Consider the following 20,181-nt stretch of genomic DNA (forward strand, 5'->3'; position numbering starts at 1 on the left):
TTGCGAGAAATTTATTACCTATTTAGATCTATGAATAGTAACCCAATTATAAATTTTTCAAAAATTATGCTCTACTTATGAATTTCAATTGTTCCTATTACCTATTTTCCAAATTTTTTTTAAAAAAAAAAAACCATTTGCTATATCACTTCTACAATGTGATCTGTATGGAACAAAAAAAAAAAAAAAAAGACAATTGAAAACGTCGCTATTCTGTGTTTAAAGAATTTCAAAAAGAAAATTTCCAAATAAGTTCCTTTCCAAGCGGAGCCATTAATATTTCTAAACCCAATTGATTGATTGGTTCCATCCTTTTTTTTTCTTAGAATTTTGATTATTTTTAATTGGATAAAATTACATTTAATAGTTGGATTAAATATTTACCATGTTGCAGCTATCAACTAGCAACATTTCCTAAAATCTGTTAATTAACACTAGGGCTAATCGTAGTTTCCTCCCTCGCACTTGTAATATCTTGCACTCTGAACTTTCAAATTTAACTCCAATTAATAATAACCTTTGTTATTGTTCATGCATTAAATCATTAATTGGGCCAATGGAGTAGAGTACAGAAATTACTGTTTTATTCTTGGAGAGGAAGTAATCTACAGGAGAAGAGAATATAGAAATTGAAAGGTTATGCACTGAAACAAATTAATGTGATATAAATTAGAGCATTTGGTGACGGATTTGCTCGTTGTTGTGCTGGAAAATGGCAAATCATAGAGTGTGAAGAGGTGTTCTGCTCCTCGGGACTGCCGTGAAGCACATAGTTCGAAGATGGAGGCTGTTTAGTAATTAGAAGTACGGGTGTCAGTGACAATACAGGGCCAATGTTGGGAAGACATGCGAGGCTGTTCGTGCGTGGCAGGAAGCGCCCTTCGCACAGATGGGCATTGTGAATGAGGTCTTCGACCCTGACGATGCGATGCCGTCTAGCACGATTACATGAAGCTATCGGAATTAGGCTAGGGAGCTGGTCATAGATATGGCAACAAGTGCAAAGTGGCCTAAATGAATGTCGTGGCTGCTGGGCAAGTCTCCAGCAATGGGATGGTTTTCTCGAGTTGTCTTGAGAAACTGAGTGAAAAACTTGCAATTGCTTCTGATCTTGTGTATAACTTTTTGTCTAGAGATGGCGTAGCGAGTGTTGGATATTGTTTCAAAGGTCTGCAGCATGGAGTTCGAGGGAAGATTGATTCGAATGGGAAAGTTTCCAGTTTTTTTCCAAGAAAGATTCTAAGTTTTGTTCTTTCAGCAGAGATTGATCATCCCAGAAAAGATCAACTGAAGTTTGGGTTTGGGATGAGTTGCTGATCAGCCACAGCTTTCCTGGTTTCAAAGAGGATGTCCTCTCACAGGTCTCACTTATATGGTAGAATTATAAAATATTAAAGCCTAAAATTTGGGTATTTGTACGTTTTGCCTTCACTGAAGCAAATTAATTGGTATACAGTAGTATGTTTCAAACCAAGAAATCCACTCAATTCTGTTTAACATTCCCTGCTGTGAAAAGCTATTTAACATGAAATACTCCTTATAAATCTCGTGCTGTATTCTTGAATTGTCACCCACTCTAATTGAGCAAAATTTTCTGCTAGCTACAATGTTCCTCTTTCGTTGATTCAGCAGTAAAGGCTTACATTGGGAAATTCCATTCGAGTATATACTCATCTAAATCACTATCAAGCACAGCAGATCTACAAAAATTTGCCCGCTCAAAACTCCATAAATCAATAGTAAGTTTCCAATTCTCTCTGCTACAATACACTGTAATTGCACTGAAGAAACCTTTTCATAATGTAGTGAATCAGTTACCACAATGGGTGGGCCAACTGCCTTTTCTCTTTTGCCTTTTGGAGAAGTGGAGTCAGAAGTCGCTAGAGAAGGCAATGCCATCACCAGAAAAGAATAAAGATGGTCAAAGCTTCGAGTTCTTCAGACGCTAAACTAGAGGATATGGCTTGTAAAAGCATTTAAATCTTGTCGGCGTGCAGTTTAAACTTGCCTCAATATTTCACTTTGTTATAACACGATCACCAATAGTCCCCACATGAACATAAACCATTTCTAAAATGGTGAAATCTTTTGGAATCTCTTACCACAATCTCCCGTTCAACAATCTTCGAGATTAATCGTATTGTTGTATGACAATCCATACAAATTCTAAGATTCTTTATCACCTGGATTGTTGCACCGGGAACTGAGTTTAGAATTCCAAAAGCTACAGCTAGCTTCTCACTGTGGACTTGTAACGTCATTCCTTTCTCTTCGTTCTCAACATCATGAAGAACTGATGCTGTATCCGCTACATAGCCAGCTTCCTGCAGCTTCACATATAGTTCTTCCAAGTATGCATATGTCTTCTCATGTTCAGGATGTTCTCTGTCCCCAACTAGAAACACATGAGCTCTACCTTTTAGTTCCACCAGACTGAAACCAGGTGGTTTAGCCAATCCATGACTTTGCATATAAATTCTCATCCTTTTCACATCATCCCACCTACCAGCTTCAGCATAAATGTTTGACAGCGAGACATAATACCCACAGTTGTTTGGGTCTAATTCAAATAGTTTCCTAGCTGCAATCTCCCCAAGCTCCACATTCTTATGCATTCTGCATGCTGCGAGAAGAGAACCCCAGACAACAAAATCAGGCGGAGTCTTCATTTCTCTAATCAAATCATATGCCCTTGAAAGAAAACCAGCACGACCCAGGAGATCAACCATGCAACTATAGTGCTCCACTCCTGGATCCATGCAAAACCTGTCTTTCATGGCTCTAAACCAAAACCATCCTTCATTTAGAAAGCCAGCATGACTACAAGCAGCTAATACCGTCACGAAAGTTATGTAGTTTGGTTTCACCCCCATCTGATTCATCTCATAGAAGACATCGAGAGCTTCTCTGGCTTGTCCATGCATTCCATATCCAGCAATCATGGCAGTCCATGACTTCACATTCCTTTCTTTCATTCGATTGAATGCTTTCCTTGCCATTCCAACCCTCCCACACTTGCAATACATGTCAATGATTGAGGTTCCCACATATATATTATCCTCCAATCTCATCTTAATAACCTGATCATGTATGCACTTGCCCAGCTGGAGCGCTCCAGAATGGGCACAAGCCAGCAACACCGTAGACAAAGTCATAGCATTATGATCAACATCTGTGTCACTCACCATCGAACGAAATGCTTGGATAGCCTCCGTTGAGAACCCAAGTTGTGCATAAACTGCAATTAGCGAATTCCAAGAAACTACATCTTTTTCCTCCATTCCATCAAACACCTTCCTAGAAAATCCAACATTTCCACACTTCGCATAGGCATCAATCAAGGTATTGCCAACACCCAACTCCCCTTCAAAACCCCGTTTTATTGCCAACCCATGAACACTTTCCGTAATACTCTTATGCGAAACACGAGAACACGCAGACAAAACCGAAACCATGGAAACCGAATCAAGATAGCACACCTCCTTCTCCGCTTGGCTGCTCCACATAACGCCACTCTCACCCGCTTCTTCAACCAGGAGCTCCTTAAAAAGCAATAATGCATCATGGGCACGATCATTTTGCACGTATCCAGTTATCATTGAAGTCCAGGACACCACATTTCTATGGGGAATTTCGTCGAACGCCTTTCGCGCATCATCTAAGTCCCCGCATTTGGCATACATGTCAACGAGCGCAGACGAAACAAATATGTCAGCATTGTACCCAAAGATCAACGCTTGTTGGTGGGCTTGTTTGCCTGAAGTAAGATCGCATAAAGCAGAACAAGATTTGATGGCACATGGAAAAGTAGAACGATTGGGCTTGAGGGAGAGTTTCCGCATGGATAAGAAGGCTCGGAGGGCTTCAACGGAGTCGCCATTCCGGGCCAACTCGGCAATGATCGAGTTCCAGGAATAGACATTTGTTCTGTCAACGTACTTGTTGAATAAGGTGGTTGTGAGATTCAAATTGGTCGAATAAAATCTAACTGAAATGGAACGCCATTTTGATAAAAACTTCATTCATTTGCTGCTTCTGTTTTTGTTCTTTTATTTGGCGACTTTGTGCCCGCTGGAGAAATAAGCGACGTCAGACACGGGGGTTTATGAATCTGTGAATTTTTATTTTTATTTTTTGAAAAAATTGTTTAAAACATTTCTTACATTTGGCCAAATAAATTTTTTCGTTCTTCGCTTTTAAAATAGTACACTTACACCTCTTACAAAATCAAGTCGATAAATTTTGATCGCAATCTAAGTTTTTGATCATTTTTACCTTGAATCCGTCACGTGACACACACATAGTCATTGTTTTAGGAGCAAAAAAGTTGAATTTTATTTGTAATTAAACAAATGACCTGATTCATATTCACTATTGCCTCCAAAAAAGTAGGACCTGGCTTGAATCATATTTATTTTTCTCCTAAAATTATGAAATTTGACATAATTTATATTTATTTTTGTCACTAAAAAGTGAGATCTGACCTTTTTATATTTAAAAAAATAATTGTATGTGTTTCAAGTGGTGATTTTAGGTTAAAAAGTGGTTGAAAACATTGGTAGGGACCAAATTTTATTAATTTGAACTTATAAGAAATGTAAAATTAATATTTTGAAAGTGAGGGATGAAAAAATTCATTTGATGAAATGTAAGAACTTTTGAAGGAATGAATCTATTATTTGTTTGTTAATGTGACGGCCACGGTGAAATATGGGATTAGGTATTGTACTTATGGCCTTTGGTGCAATTGGTGCAAAAACTACTTTTTAGCTTAATCCATTGAGTTAAATCGGTGTATATGAACAAAGTTCACATGTACTATAAAATTATACGAGTGTAAACTAAATTGTGTGATAAATAAAATTGTACAGCCGTACTTGAAAACCTTAAATCTACATGCCCAAGGCATGATGGTGGATTATTGGGGAATAAGGTTCTTGTAACACACATAACATTTTAGTGTTACACCTATATTACTCTATATTTTAGGTCATGCATGTCCTCTCACTTAGGTCACCTTTTTGATGTAATATCTATATACACCATATTTTAGGTCAAATATGTCCTTTCGTTTAAAAATTGTTGGTACAAATAATTTCTATGCTGTTGGCACATATGACCTTTCATCACATTTCATGTGTGATACTTTCAAAATTATTTGTCATTTTAAGAAAGTCAAATTATCTTTTAACTTCTTTTGTAACAGTGTCCTTGAATTAAATTCATGTTATATTCAAATCCAAACTTTAGATTTTGGGGGATAATATTGGAAAGAAAAGAAAAAAATATCATAATCAAAATAGTATTTTTAAGAAGTTAACTTTCTGAAAAGTGACAACAAAACTAGAATGGAGGGAATAAAACATTGCATGGCATGAATATAACACTCTAAGGTTTAAGGCTAATTTCTTAGAATATTCGTATAAAAAAAAAAACATCCGCCAAATGAAACTCTGATACACTCTATTTCTCATTCTATACCTGCCGTGCTGAGCAGCAAAAATGAATTTCCCATCCGCAGTCTGACAGCATAAAATTCAGTATAGGTCAGAGGGGTCAGTCGCAGTCGTGCACGGCTGCCTGACGCAGATGTCGGCCGCAGCCGTGCACGGTCAGCACAGCTGCGGCTGACCCCCTTACAGCCGCTGTCGGCTGACTTTGACAAAAAAAAAAAGGGCTAGGGGTTTGAGATTCCATCTATGGTGGAAGGGAAAAGCAAATGAAATTTGGCCAAGACATCATTGCGGGGCCGGACAAGAGCTAGCTATTAAATGAACTACTGGACACCGGGTAGAATTGGTTGATTATGTGGTCCCCTTCTATTTCAACGAGAAATAAAAAGCAAGCCCCTCAACAACTTATGGGCACTTGTTTGCACCCAACTTATAGGCACTTGTTTGCACTATTAATATTTTTCACGAGTTATAATGAATATGATGGATTATAAATCACAAACTTGGTGAGTACACTAAATTTAAGGCATTTTAACTATTAACTCGAAAGCAACGATGTCTAGATGTCAAGTTATGCTCCCATGTTCAAATTTGAGATGTTACTCGCGTGCATTTTTTTTTTTTTTTTTTGTAGCTTAACCACTATTTCATCTTGTTTCTTGAGTTTCTCTATAGTTCTAAGATAAGAATGGTGTTTCTTTTTGTTAAAACCAAAAAGGAAAAAGGTTGGCTACATTACATTAAACAAAAGAAAAACATAATTAAAAGAAGGTAAGTGCAATGAACAAAAAATTTGCTTTTGAAAAAATAAAGAAAGGGAAAAATGTTAAATGATAAAAGTTGGATAAATTACTTTAAACAAAAAAAAATTAATAGCAAATGTGAAGATTGTGTAAATATAGCACACTATTATTAAGATGAAGCACTTAAAGAAACCTAGGTGACAATAAGTCATTGGGTGCTTGAAAAATTCCAAATCAAAATGATCCTCATATATACTTTAAACCCTTATCTAAATATGTTAAATTGAAAAATATTAATAGTGCAAACAAGTGCCCATACGTTGTGTGCAAACAAATGCCTATAAGTTGTTGAGGGGCTTGCTTTTTATTTCTCGTTGAAATAGAAGGGAACTACATAATCAACCAATTCTATCCGGTGTCCAGTAGTTCATTTAATAGCTAGTTTTTGCCCGGCCCCGCAATGATGTCTTGGCCAAATTTCGTTTGCTCTTCCCTTCCACCATAGACGGAACCCTACTGAATTTTATGCTGTCAGACTGCAGATGGAAAATTCATTTTTGCTTGTATAGAATGAGAAATAGAGTGTGTCAGAGCTTCATTTGGCGGATATTTTTTTTATACGAATATTCTAAGAAATTAGCCAAGGTTTAAGGCATAGAAGGGAGCTATCATGAAGAACTTTTGGTTGTGGATCAAGAACAATAACTAAATCCTATGAAGTTTGAAATTCATGGTTGTTGATTATTAAGTGGTTGGATGTGCACTAGTATAATCAAACCCTATTTTAAGTGATATAATTTATTCTAAATTCAAAATAGAAGAAGCTTTTTTTATAACTGTTAAAAGGACACATGTATAAGAAAGTTCTGCTTTTTTTGTATATATATTTTTAAAAATAGTGAATCCATTTGATACGGAGTAGCATCATTCGGAAACATTTTGGTTTTTTTTGTTGGAAACATTTTCTTATTATTTTTCTATTTTTACAATAGTCTTTTTATCTTATATAAATCACATTATAAAAATACTTTTAATAAATATTGGTTTTCACTTGTTAAACAATCCAAAATACTATGAGAGAAAATGTGCAAAATTGTAACACAAATAAAGGGTCTGTTTGGAAGGTGTGTTTTTTTGAATGTTTGTATAAAACTTTACTATACCTTATTGTAATATCAGTAGAAAAATTTGTGTATTTTAGAATTGGAAAATTTTTTTCTTTTTCCTTTTCCTTTCCTTTTTTTTTCTTTCTTCTTCCTTCCTCCCACTACCACGACCCACTCTCCTCACTAGCACCAACAACTTTTTTTTTCTTTTTTCTTTCTTTCTTTCCTCCCTCCCTCTCTTTCCTCCCTCCTCCTCCTTCCTTCCTCTTCTTCTTTCCCCCTCCTTCTCTCCCCTTTTCCCCTCCTCCTCCCTTCTTTCCCCTATAACCTCCCCTCCCTCTTCCTAGAACCCTTCCTTTCCCCTTCCTCTTCTTGTTACGCTACCAAAGCTGGCCGCTGCTATGGTCGGGTGACCAGCAAGGGAGGGGGAGGTGGAGGGTTCCAGGAGAGGGGGTTGTGGGAGAAAGGGGGAGTAGGCCTGTCAACGGGTCGGGTCTAGACCCGGATCCGGACCGGATCCGTGAAATTATTGCGGGTATGGGTAGGGATTTAATTCCGTTTTCCGGATCCGGATCCGGATCCGTTTTGTCAAACAAAAAAACGGGTCGGATACGGAATATAGTATTCCGGCCCGTATTAGACCCGGATCCGGATATAAATGAATTAATAATTTTAAATATATATATTTATCAATATAATTTGATTAGAGTGATGTATTTTAATAAAGTTAATTTGATTTCTTTTCTTATTTGGTTTTTTCTTTGCATTAGTTAAAAATTAGTTTACAAATATATTTTTTTTCATTTTTATTAGAAATTATAAATTTTGCTAAATTTGTTCGGGTAGACCCGGATCCGGATCCGGATCCGGGACCCGCCGGACCCGCCGGATCCGGATCCGGAACATAGAATAAAAGACCCGTCGGGTAAACGGGTCGGGTCCGGGTCCGGCATAGTAATTCGGGTCCGGGTCCGGAATAATGAATTCCGGCCCGGATCCGGCCCGTTGACAGCCCTAAGGGGGAGTAAGAGAGGGAGGAAGAGAGAGGGAGAGAGGGAGAGAGAGAAAGGAAGAAAAGAAAGAAAGGGAAAAAGAAAAACTATCGCTAGTGCTAGTGATGGCAACGGTGGAGGTAGTGGACCTAGTGGTAGACTAAGGTATGGGGAGGAAAAAGCTTAAAGAAGGGAATTTTTTTTTTCTGTCTGTTTGGGTATTTGAGGTGTGTATTTAAAAAATTTTGGAAAGTTTTTCAGATTACTACAGAAAAAGTTGTTAAAAAAATTTATAGAAGAAAAATAAAATTAAAAATTTAGGTTACAAACAGACCCTGCTTTTAAAAGAACGCATACATGGATAGGCAATCTTATTGCACGCAAATGTGGATTGGACATTTGAATCAATTCGGACTGAATGATAATATGATACTGGAGCGTCAAAATCATTAACCATAAATAAAATTACAGACAACTAAAAAGGGAAATTACTCTTATATTTCAAAAATTTCCAGGTAGAAAGGTTAATTTTTATCATGAGAATTAAGAATTAAGGTTAATTTCTTAGACATTAACGCTATATATACTGTAGATTTTTAAGATTTAAGAATTAATGAAAACAAACCGCGGCGGCTCCGACCCACGTGAATGTCATTTCATTTCGTTTCGTAATAGGATACCATATGACCCGCCCACTTTTCCTACTGCTCCGATGATGTCCATTGACTTTGTTGCTTGTTTAAGTTATGGCCACATGGAGAAATTAGCCAATATCACATGATGAAAGCTTTTTACTTGGATTTTTCCTCTTTTGACGGCACTTGTTTTCTAATTTTTGAATAGTGTAATTTGTGGTGGTGGTCAAACTTAACGTGAGAAACACTTTTCATTTAAAATAGTAATTGTACATGCACTTTACCAATATAAAATATATCCAACTAATTGTGTCATCTTCACTTGTAAGTTGTAAACAAATAGGATTAAGAGAAATTGATATTAGCCCTTTATCTATATTGAATAGTGACAAAAATATAGATGAGTTGGATATCGCAATGCAAGAGGTAGAACTCTAACTAATTGGTTACACGTTTTGGATTAAACAGTTTCATATCGGGCGAAATTCTGTCTCAAAATAGTGCAGATGTTGTCTGTTGATAAATGAAAAATATTATCAAATTAAAACAAATCTTAGAATAATTTAAGCTTTAAATATTCTAGATAACAAACTCTATATTTTCTTAATTGATGCAATAAATCATCATCCTAATGATATATATGATTTTAATATCTAATGATAAAGCAAAAAGCTAAGAGTTGATATAATATTTAGATTTTAATGTTTAGAAAAATATCTTAGAAAAAGTGGATTCGCCTTATCAACTCCATGACTTCTCTCTTTTATTACATAGCATCTGTTGTTTTGTTAATTCTTTATAAAATTTGCAGGTAAGTAGAGTATGTTTTTAACACTTATACGTGAAATTTCTAAGTATATTTATATCCATATGATTCATATTATTTGTCACACTGGGCAATTGTACTTTTACTTGAAAAAAATTAACTAAAACATAATATATATTTTCATTTTAAAACATTCTAAAACAAGTTTTGACATAAAAAAAATAAAAAGGCTAGAAAACCAAGCTTAAATTTAAAAAGACAAAAGTGCCTGGTTCGTGAGTCTTATGTTTGTCAACTTTTTCAATCAGTCCGATACAATTGGAACATTTTCAATCTCTCTTCCTAGCGTGTTATCACCAATAGTGGGCTGCTGACACGTTTGCAAATTTTGAGGCCTTAAAGCCGCCTCTGTGATTTTCCTCCTCAGAAAACAAATTTTTTGGAGAAAAGCAAATCAAAAATTGGTTATTGCTACGCCAATTTCAACCTTGTTTCTTCTCTTTTTGTTTCTCTCACAATCACACACAAAAAAACAAGCCCCAAAACATACAGGCTCTTCATGGTTGTTCCAGAACAAGATTCTTGATGTTTACCTACTCAAATATCAGCAAGTTTAGTTCCAAAATCAGCAATCTTTATTGGGTTTTTTCCATTTTCATTGATTTCCCTGCAATGAGATGATTGGGCACTCAACTTCTCCTCCAACTTGTCAGGCTTTGTTCATTTCTTCACCCCTTTTATGCCCATGTAAGGGAAGTTTTAGTGTCAGTTTGTTTTCCAGTAATTTCCCTTTATCAAGGAGGAGGAATTCAATTTCCTCTAGGAGGAAATGGATAATGCTACGGGGTTGTATCAGTGGAGGAGGAGGAGGAGGTGGTGGTGGTGGTGGAAGTCATCATAATTTGAGGGCTAAAGATGTCGTGAGTCCAGCAGCAAAAGGGGCTAGAACCATTGTACTGAAAAGATTGTCTGATGAGAATGAATTGAAGGATTCTTCACCCTCTTCATCTAGAAATGTTATCAGTAGTACAAGTACTAGTAGTAGTAGTAGTAACAATTTTGTCGGGTTTGAGGAAGACCCTCTTGTAGATAAGTTGAGGACTCAATTGGGAGTGATTCATCCACTTCCATCACCGCCGATAAATCGGCATATTGTGGGGTTATTTGTGTTCTTTTTCTTTGTAGGAGTAGCGTTTGATAAATTGTGGACTTCAAGAAAGAGGAATAATAGTAGTAGAAATGGTGGAAAGTTGGGTGGGGATATTTGGAGGTCATCAGTGCAGGTGCCAACAAGCCTTTCGACTTTTTTGGAAAAGGATTTGCAGAGAAAAGAGTCAGTTGAGTGGGTAAATATGGTGTTAGGGAAGTTGTGGAAGGTTTATAGAGGTGGGCTGGAGAATTGGATCATTGGTTTGTTGCAACCTGTTATTGATAATCTGAAAAAGCCTGACTACGTTCAGAGGGTTGAGATAAAGCAGTTCTCCCTCGGGGATGAGCCATTGTCTGTTAGGAGTGTTGAAAGGAGGACTTCTCGCCGTGTTAATGATTTGCAGTGAGTAGATTTTGATTCAATAGCAACATTAATTGCTGATTCCTTTTTCTATAATGTGGCTTCTTTTGAGTCTTTTGCTATTTTCTTTGCATTGATGATTTAGCTGCAAGATCTCTTTTTATCATATTATCACCCTTCCAATATGGTTTCATGGATTTGAATTTGATATTTGGGTAAATTGTCTTTCACATGACACTATAATAATTTAGAGGAAGGAACAAGGAAAAATGTTGCTTATTGTATTTTATTCATGTAGCTTTTGCACTTACAGCAGACAATAGAAATATTAGTGCTTAAATATGGCATAGTAGTTGCAAAGAAAAATAAGGAGGAACAGATAACCTGGCAATTATAGAAATGACAGAAAATGGAGTGGTCATTATAAGCACCGGCCGTTGTAGATCTGTTGTATGACAAAGAATTTTTCCTGTCTGAAAGAGATCTATTTACCTCAATGTAATGCACCTTTTATACTTACATGTCATATCTTAGTTTGAAGTTGCTAATACCTTTTAAAATAGATTGAGGAATTACTATACAGTGCCTTGTTAACAAATGCTGTTCTGAGATCTTGGCATCTTATATGCCATTAAGAAGCTGGAAGCTACAGAACTTATAGTTTCGCTTTCAACTCGGTCTACCATCTGATAGCATCTTTCAGAGAATGGCAGGAACCATTGTCTGAATAGAATTTGTTGAAAACAGACAAGAATCAAGTAAACCTCTTGGCAAGGGAGTTTTATCTGGAATATCATAGATTCAAGAACTTTATTAAGCTTGGTGTTCCAGATTGACTTCCTCCCTAGAACCCTCTCAATCATAGTGATTCCTTTTGGTACCATTCTGGTAAAGATGCTATGGTGGAAATGTAACACAGCACTGGAACGGTATGAAATTCTTTGTATGTGACCCTTCTCCCACCAAACTATTCTTCAAATATTGGTAGACATTAGATTGTGATGAGAGAAATTTTTTGTATTCTGGACTGGACTTAGGGGCTTTTGAACACTGCCTGAGTTGTCAGTCCCTGTTTCCATTGCTTCATGGACAATCTTGATGACCAGAAAGGTTCCCTAAAATCCTAATAAAGTTTATCTTGATCCATCAAGTGGGGTATTGACTGCAGAATTGAACCTAATGAACCTTGGCACTGTCAATTGCTCGACAACCTGTACTGGTAAAGCTAATTTAGGTCTATTCACAACTCAAGGAAATCTGTTCCAATCTAAACGTGGATATATCATGTACAAGGAGTTGGCAGTAGTTTGTCATTTTTCAAATGAATGTCTATTGATCACATATTTCAGTCATAATAACTCAGAAGAGGATGGGGAAACAAAGGAAAACTTAGCTTGTGTGGGACATGACAGTATTCTCTGCTGATTCACTGTCCGTCTCCTTAGTATTGCATTATACAGCATAAAGTTTTTTTACAAAATCTACAATTGTCTACCTAGACTAGATCTTTATGGTTGGGAATATTTGGCTTTGCATCTGACTTTGTTTTCTTTGTACTTTCAAGGTACCAGGTTGGACTTCGTTACACTGGTGGAGCTCGTATGCTGTTATTACTGTCACTGAATTTCAACCTTGTTCCCATTTCTGTGCCTGTTGGCATCCGGGATTTTGACATTGACGGGGAACTGTGGGTGAAACTGAGATTAATACCAACAGTGCCCTGGGTGGGAGCAGTTTCTTGGGCATTTGTTTCTCTTCCAAAGATAAAATTTGAACTATCACCATTTCGCTTGTTCAATCTGATGGGTATGCACTACCTTTATGCTTTGAGGTTTCATGCTTTTATGTTTTCATTCCATTTCAAGAGAAAACATTTGTTGTCTCATTAATGCTTGTGACTTGATTATGTTTAGTTTTTATCTTTATACATCAAATTTCATTGGTAGAGGTAGCATTTATAATGAAGAAACAGCCAAACTTGCTCATTCAAATGAAAGCCTTGTGGACACTTTTGAAAGCTTGTGGATGTTGTTTTACCAAATTTGATTGAAAAGGTTAAATAGTAGGGGGATTCGAGTGTGAGACTAAGCCTTAAAAATTGGAATAGCCTGAAAAAACTTAAAACCAGCAGCTGATGTTGGTTAATGTCCTGTGCTTTTCCTGCTTTGACTAATAGTTTTGGGAATTTGTTTTTCTTTCTTTCACACTTGCATTTGTATCCTAACTAGTCATCCCAGCTCATATTTGTGCATCTCTACATTAACTAGAACATGGGTTCACTCTTAGGTTTCTCTTTCAGTTGCTTGTCTTTTCATCACCTTATCCTATCTCCCACTATATGACTTGCCTTAATTTATTAAATTAACTTACAGCATTCTCTCCAGCTAAGAGTTGAAAGTTGAGCTTTAATGTCCTAGAGTAGTGCATTTGGAAATTTTGATTAAGAATTCCGCTCAAGTTTGAAACCATTTAATTAGAAATGAGGAGGAAATACAAGAGAATAAAGACTGTAGGAAGGAAAAAGATATGGAGTAAGCTTAAACCTGCATGTTTGTCTCCAATTTTGTTAAATGACTATGATAATTGTGTAGAAGTGTATTTCATGGAAGTCAGTATGATATGAGTATCGATCGGGAGAAACAAAAAATGACTTATCATCATGCAATCATTTAGATCTTTGGATATCAAATAGTTGAAATATTGTAGAATCATGGTTAAATGGAGAAAGCCTTTGTTGATTATATGAATTTAACATCCTAGCTACCTGAAGGTTGGATACGAACCTTGTTATTTGGAGCCTAAACCAAATTGTCCTGGAAAATATGGTCACCAGATTATTTGCGCCTGCTTTTGGCAATTAAATTTTTTTTTTTACTGTTTTGGGTCAAATCACCCACTCAACTTCTAGAATATTACACTATTAATCGTTCCATCTAATTTTGGGGTAGAATCAAAATGATCTAGTCCAATCGCATGCACGGTTTGACTGACTTGTTGGTCATAGTTAACCCAAAATCTGACTCTAATGGCCAAAGTATACCACTTTAAAGCTTGAGTGCATTATTTTAAAACAATAGTAGTTTATGACCAAAAGTTTGCAAAATGAAAAGTTCAGTGGAGGTAGTTTGGCTATTGTGTTCTGTACTTATATTGTTTTTATTTAAATCACATTGCATGTGTTAGTTTTGAACTGGGGATATCTCTTTGGACTTTGATTGTTCTTGTAGCAGATATATGATTATCATGTCCTTGTGAGCTTCTTCTTCTTGCTTGAAACCCTGTAGTTCCAAGAACTAAATATAACAGGGTCTATTTCATTCAATGTCAATTCAAATTCATTGGATAATCATGAGCGTGACAGTTGGATGCATGGTACCTTTTCTATTGATACATGAATATTAGCATGTATTTGGCTAATCTATAAAAATGTCATCGAAACTTGTCCCTGAGCACCTCATTGGTATGAGTTTTGTTTGAGTTTTATCTTATGGTATTTGTGAAATTCGGTTTTGATGACAGTCATTGGTTTTTTCATTTCATTTATCAGTTAAAAAGTTCTTCGTAGTAATTTTTGATTGATGCAATTCAAAATCTTGTTATTATGAATTCGAGGTGCCACTATTCTAATGCCTATTCCTTTCTCCTTCCCCGTCTTTTATATGTGCACGGGACAACTCCAGCCATTCCTGTCCTCTCCATGTAAGTAGACATTTCTCTGTGGTATCATTATCTTTTTGCATAAGATTATTAAGCACAATAACTTTTGTGCTCTCTCTCACTCTGAAATCACTGTTTCAACATGCCAGGTTTCTGAGAAAACTTCTTACCGAGGATTTACCCAAGCTATTTGTTCGTCCAAGGAAGATCGTTTTGGATTTTGAGACTGGGAAAGCAGTTGGCCCTGTTCCAAAGGATATCAAGTCTGGAGAAGTTCAAGAAGGAAATAAGGACTTTGCAGGAGAATTATCAGTGACTCTTGTTGACGCAAGAAAACTTTCATATTTTTTCTATGGTAAGAAAAATTTTCTGTTCATGAGCCACACCTAGGAAGTCTATTTGAGTTGTTTCTTCTCTCTAATTAATATCTTCAGTGTCAGAATCCGTCATCAAGCGGATTTCTGAGTGGTTATATGTTTAAATGGTTACCACTGACTTTCTTAGGACAGCATGGCATAATCATTTTTGCCTTCCCTTTCCCTTTACCATTCAGGCAAAACAGATCCATATGTTATAATATACCTAGGCGATCAAGTGATACGCAGTAAAAAGAACAGTCAAACTACAGTCATTGGACCTCCTGGTGAACCTATATGGAATCAGGTCAGTTACATAGTCTTTGGCAAAATGGATTTCAAACACTTGAAGCAACTTATTTATCAACACTTGTATGCATCTTGTATGCAGTTTAGCACTTGCTAGTGATTATAATGCCTCTTTGCCCTTTGCAGGATTTTCACTTGCTAGTTGAGAACCCTAGGAAACAGAAGTTATACATTGAAGTAAAGGATTCCCTTGGTTTTGCTGATCTCACGATTGGTACAGCAGAGGTAAAGGGCTAAAACTTGCTAATAGTTGAATTAAGCTTTTATGTGAACAAGGAATTCCAATATCTGCTGTTTCAAGATGGTGCACATATTACAAAAACCAGGAAGGAAAAGGGCAAAAAGAAAAATTACACTTTCAGCTCAACGTACAAAGCTTGTGAATATTTAATGTCAGGCTATTATCCGTTAGATAAAAATCTTCCAAATTGACCAAACTTTACTCCTTTTCTTCCTTTTCCTTTTTAAAATCTGTAGGAGATGCTTAGGTTAATTGTTGATGCTGGTGTCAGTAATATTTTCTCAAGTATTAGTGTGAACTGATGGGTGGTTCTGGACTTTTTGGAGCAAGTAAAGAATAATGCCAACGAGATGGAATCAAGTCATTTCCCTCAGATTCAAGAAGTTGTGTTATAGGAAGCACCCATGCATTATCTAAAATGGTGAATTGGTTTCCATAGAAGCTGTATCCATCATACCATTGGGATGTATCTTATCATTCAAGAGGCATCTTGAATTGTGTTTATGCATCAGTGCCTCTCGAGGAATACAGACACATTTAGCTGTCATCTCATTTTCAGATGGCCTTAAGGCAGCCCTCTATTAGAAAAATTTCTAGCCTAATTTTTTATAGGAAGTAATCACCTTTTACAAACCTTGTTAGTCAAAATTTAGACTTTCCTTTCCCATTAATGCCAGCACCTTATATGTAAACACCACTTAAAACAGTGTTATCCGCTAATGCAGGAAGATTGTTTCTGACCACTTACATATTCATTCATTCTCTCAATTGTACTCAACTTGTCATTAGTTTTCCCCTGAATCCAGCTGGCAATGAGGCTCTGAAATGAAGAGAAAACATGGTTAAAGCTCCTTATAGTTGTGTTGATGTTAAAGCAAAATGTTTAGATTATATTGAGCTTTCCCCTCAGTTTAACGTAAGAAATAGATTTTGCACTTAAAACTGTTATTGGAAAGATGACATAGAAACACCTCTATGCCTTTAAGTAGGTGATTTGCCAAAAAAGCAGCCGTTGCTGTCATACAAATATGCAAGTCCACTTCACATTTTTGTGATGAGATCACTCTTGGTTGACCCTTTTATATGGACACTCACATGCTGTCTGTGAGTTTGTTGCCATTTTGCTTGAGCTAGGTTCATTCACGATAAAGAGTACTTTCTTTCAGGTCTCTCATTTCTTATTTCTATGTTTACCTTTATATTCTTTTGTTTTCTCAGTTACAACATTGTTTGTGAAGTAATACTGAAAGATAGCCGAAACTTTTTAACTTCTTAGGCAGTTTTCTATTCACTCAAAAAAAGCTTCTTGCATTACTTTAATGTGTAACTTACTTTGCATACTTTCGTTTAAGTTTAGAAAACATTCAAAGGGTGTGCAAGAAGCTAAGCAGGGTGTGGGAATTTCATTATCCCTCATTTTATCAGCTTCTTTCCCTGTCAGCTCTTAGAGATACAAACTTGGAACTGACTATTTAAGTTATTTCTAGCGAAGTCTATTTGTGTTTATCCACTCCAACATTTTTCTCTTCCTTCTGTATATCCAGAGTATACCTGAAACTAATAGTATGGTTTAATGTTGGTTGCAGGTTGATCTTGGATCTCTAGAAGATACTATACCTAAAGATAGAATTTTGGTCCTCCGAGGTGGATGGAGACAGTTTGGAAGGGGATCTGCTGGCGAACTCCTTGTGAGGTTAACCTATAAAGCATATGTTGAGGATGAAGAAGATGAAAGAACTGAGGCTAAGTTAAAGGATGGAGATGCTTTGGATGATGATATATCTGACATTGATGAACTAGATGCTATGTATGAGCAGAATGGACTGGATTCATCAAGCGCAACTGATAAAGAATCATTTATGGATGTTTTAGCAGCATTAATTGTCAGCGAAGAATTTCAAGGGATAGTTGCATCTGAAAATGGATTTACTAAATCTTTTGATAATTCAAAAAATGGATCAAGCTCTAGATTGGCAGGGACTACGATTGGTTCTGTTCGCCCAAATTCTGATAGTGGTTCTAGAAGCTCTGGAGGTATCTTACATTGATAGTCATCTTTTTTCATGCTCAGAAATTGAATTTCTAACTTCAAAATTTTAGTACATTCTCTTCTTTGTTGAAGCATCTTAGAATATTTATTCTTTGCAGGATCAGCTTTACTTTGGTTAGCTGTTGTTACGAGCGTTGCTGTCCTAATTGCTATCAATGTGGGTGGTTCGAGCTTTTTCAATCCTTGATATCATTGGGTCAACCCAGGAAAATTTTTTTCAGCTTCTTTAGGTCCAGCCACTTTGTAAATCCTCCCCTTGTATTCTTGTTAACAAAGCCTGCAGTTGCATCAATGTTCAAGTGGTTACTGTGCCTGATCTAAATTGCGGGGTGAGTCTCTTTTGCCAACAACATCTATTGTGTTATTCTGGCTTTTTCTTTTCTTCCATGCATCTCCTGTAGAAGTGATACAATGTGTTCTGTAAAGCAGTCAGTTTCTTGTCTACATATCTAATGGTCAGATTGACAAGTTTAAGAATAGCATGATATGAGACAAGTAGATAATGACACAGTTTGAAGGATGACACACTTGTCATGTGATGATTCTCCGCTCATTGTTTGTCAAGTCTCAGCTGGTGTAGCAATATCTTTTGATTTGTGACTTTTAAGGCCCTGCTATTCAATGATATGTTCTTAAAATTTATCCTCCTCGTCATTCAACTCCAATAAAACTTCAATCAACAGCTTGGTTCCATGACTCTTGCTTGCTTCAAATATACAAATTATCCGTTGATAAAATACATGGGATTGAACTCATATCCATCTACAACTAGTTCTCAACCCACAGTAATGTATGCTGTATTTCCCATTAATAATAGCTTAGGTGTGTGCTGTTTTGCTTTTGAAGTTGTTCTTGAGACCTTTCACATATGGTCAAAGGATTTTTTTGGATTGATGATGGTTTTACCTATTATTGCTTCTTGTATGCAGGCTGGCAAAGTTTCTTTTTGAATGAAGAGAGGATTGGTGCAGCTTGTAGGCTGATTTTTACTTTAACCTTTGTGTCTTCTGATTCATTTCTAAGATCATTGACTTGAGGAAGAGAGATGTTCTTTTGGCGGCAAATATGGAAATAAACTTCTATGTTTTTTTTTTCCTATTATAGCTTATATTTCTTTCATCTTTTTGAAAATTTCTGTTGTACATATGATATGACTGCTTATAGAAGAACATCTAGCTGCTGCCCTTCTTACCTTGCCATTTGAATGAAAAGATATGTACATCATTGATTTATCTCAAATGCAAGAATTGCAATTTTACCAAGATCATACTTGACAGTGAATGTTTCATCCACAAAAATTACTTAATCTCTCTAGCAATGTTATCTATGCAAGTTATTAGTGGTAGATCATGCCTCTTGAATTATACTTTATTTCTATAAATAAAGACACAACCTAGGACTTGAGAGAAGGCCCCCGTGTGAATGGTCCAGCGGCAGCGCCTCACAACAGTGAACCTTGAGGTCATAAGTTCGAGTCTCCGTTCCGCTGGATTCCTCCGCGTACTTAACGTGTTCGGGCTGGGTTGGGGCGCCGAGCCCGGGCCGCAGGGGATTAGTCGGACCCCGTAAGAATTGATCCGGACATTCCTGTGTCGAAAAAAAAAAAAAATAGGACTTGAGAGAAAATATTTACAAAAGTAAAAAAAAAAAAAAAAGCATAATAGAGGGGGAATGAAGGGCTGTTTTTTTTTGTATTTTTTTTTTATTTTTATTCTACAGAATCAATAATGATTCCTCGTTTACCTGCTTTATGACTTGAACCAAGTAAGGGGCTGTTTGATAATGTTTATGTTTCTGAATTTTTGGTCTTATAGTACTAAAAATGAAGTGAAACACTTGTTCTGATTTGCGTGAAATGTAGTCGATTGCAGAACATAGTTGCTTTTGTTAAAAATTCAAGGAAATAAATACCAAAAATAAGTGCATTTGTTATTATATTATATTTTATTTTTTCTGACCAAATGAAGACGAATGTTTAATCAAGCAAATTAAATACCAAAAATAAATGTGTTTGCTTCAATCTGGATTGCTATCTTTTGGAATTTTTATAGAAAAATATACTGTATCAATTTGTGCATGTGAGGTAAAAAATGATTGAAAAATGAATTCACAGAAAACGTAAAAATTTTTGGTGCAGTTTTATATTTTTTTTTCAGAGCAAATGAAGACTAAATATTTAATCATTATAGAATTAGTTCTTTTTTCTACTACTTGAAATGATTTTCGAATCCTCGTCTACATATACTTGGAGACTATAATTTTACATCCTCTAACCTTTGTTGCTACAAGCTATTATCAAGTTGATACAATTAGTAAGTACAAGTGTACAACATCTAAAACCAAATAATAATCACTCATCAAGC

At 36.1% G+C, this 20,181-nt stretch overlaps 2 protein-coding genes across 2 annotated transcripts; one reads left to right on the forward strand and one right to left on the reverse strand.

Annotated features, from left to right (window-relative positions):
- Nucleotides 1-1,392: 1,392 nt before the first annotated feature.
- Nucleotides 1,393-4,083, reverse strand: LOC113716443 (pentatricopeptide repeat-containing protein At3g26782, mitochondrial-like). The gene has a single exon (XM_027240771.2). It carries the CDS (start codon nt 4,020-4,022, stop codon nt 2,037-2,039), a length of 1,986 nt encoding a protein of 661 aa, XP_027096572.1. The 5' UTR covers nt 4,023-4,083; the 3' UTR covers nt 1,393-2,036.
- Nucleotides 4,084-9,992: 5,909 nt separating this feature from the next.
- On the forward strand, nt 9,993-19,080 carry LOC113715550 (tricalbin-3). Its single transcript, XM_027239780.2, has 9 exons — nt 9,993-11,247; nt 12,770-13,011; nt 14,886-14,904; nt 15,012-15,217; nt 15,416-15,525; nt 15,654-15,752; nt 17,355-17,802; nt 17,917-18,147; nt 18,748-19,080. The coding sequence occupies exons 1-8, from the start codon at nt 10,373-10,375 to the stop codon at nt 18,003-18,005; spliced, it is 2,088 nt and encodes a 695-aa protein (XP_027095581.1). The 5' UTR covers nt 9,993-10,372; the 3' UTR covers nt 18,006-18,147; nt 18,748-19,080.
- Nucleotides 19,081-20,181: the final 1,101 nt, after the last annotated feature.

The sequence above is a fragment of the Coffea arabica genome, chromosome 11c (genome assembly GCF_036785885.1).
Source record: "Coffea arabica cultivar ET-39 chromosome 11c, Coffea Arabica ET-39 HiFi, whole genome shotgun sequence".
NCBI classification, from domain to species: domain Eukaryota; kingdom Viridiplantae; phylum Streptophyta; class Magnoliopsida; order Gentianales; family Rubiaceae; genus Coffea; species Coffea arabica.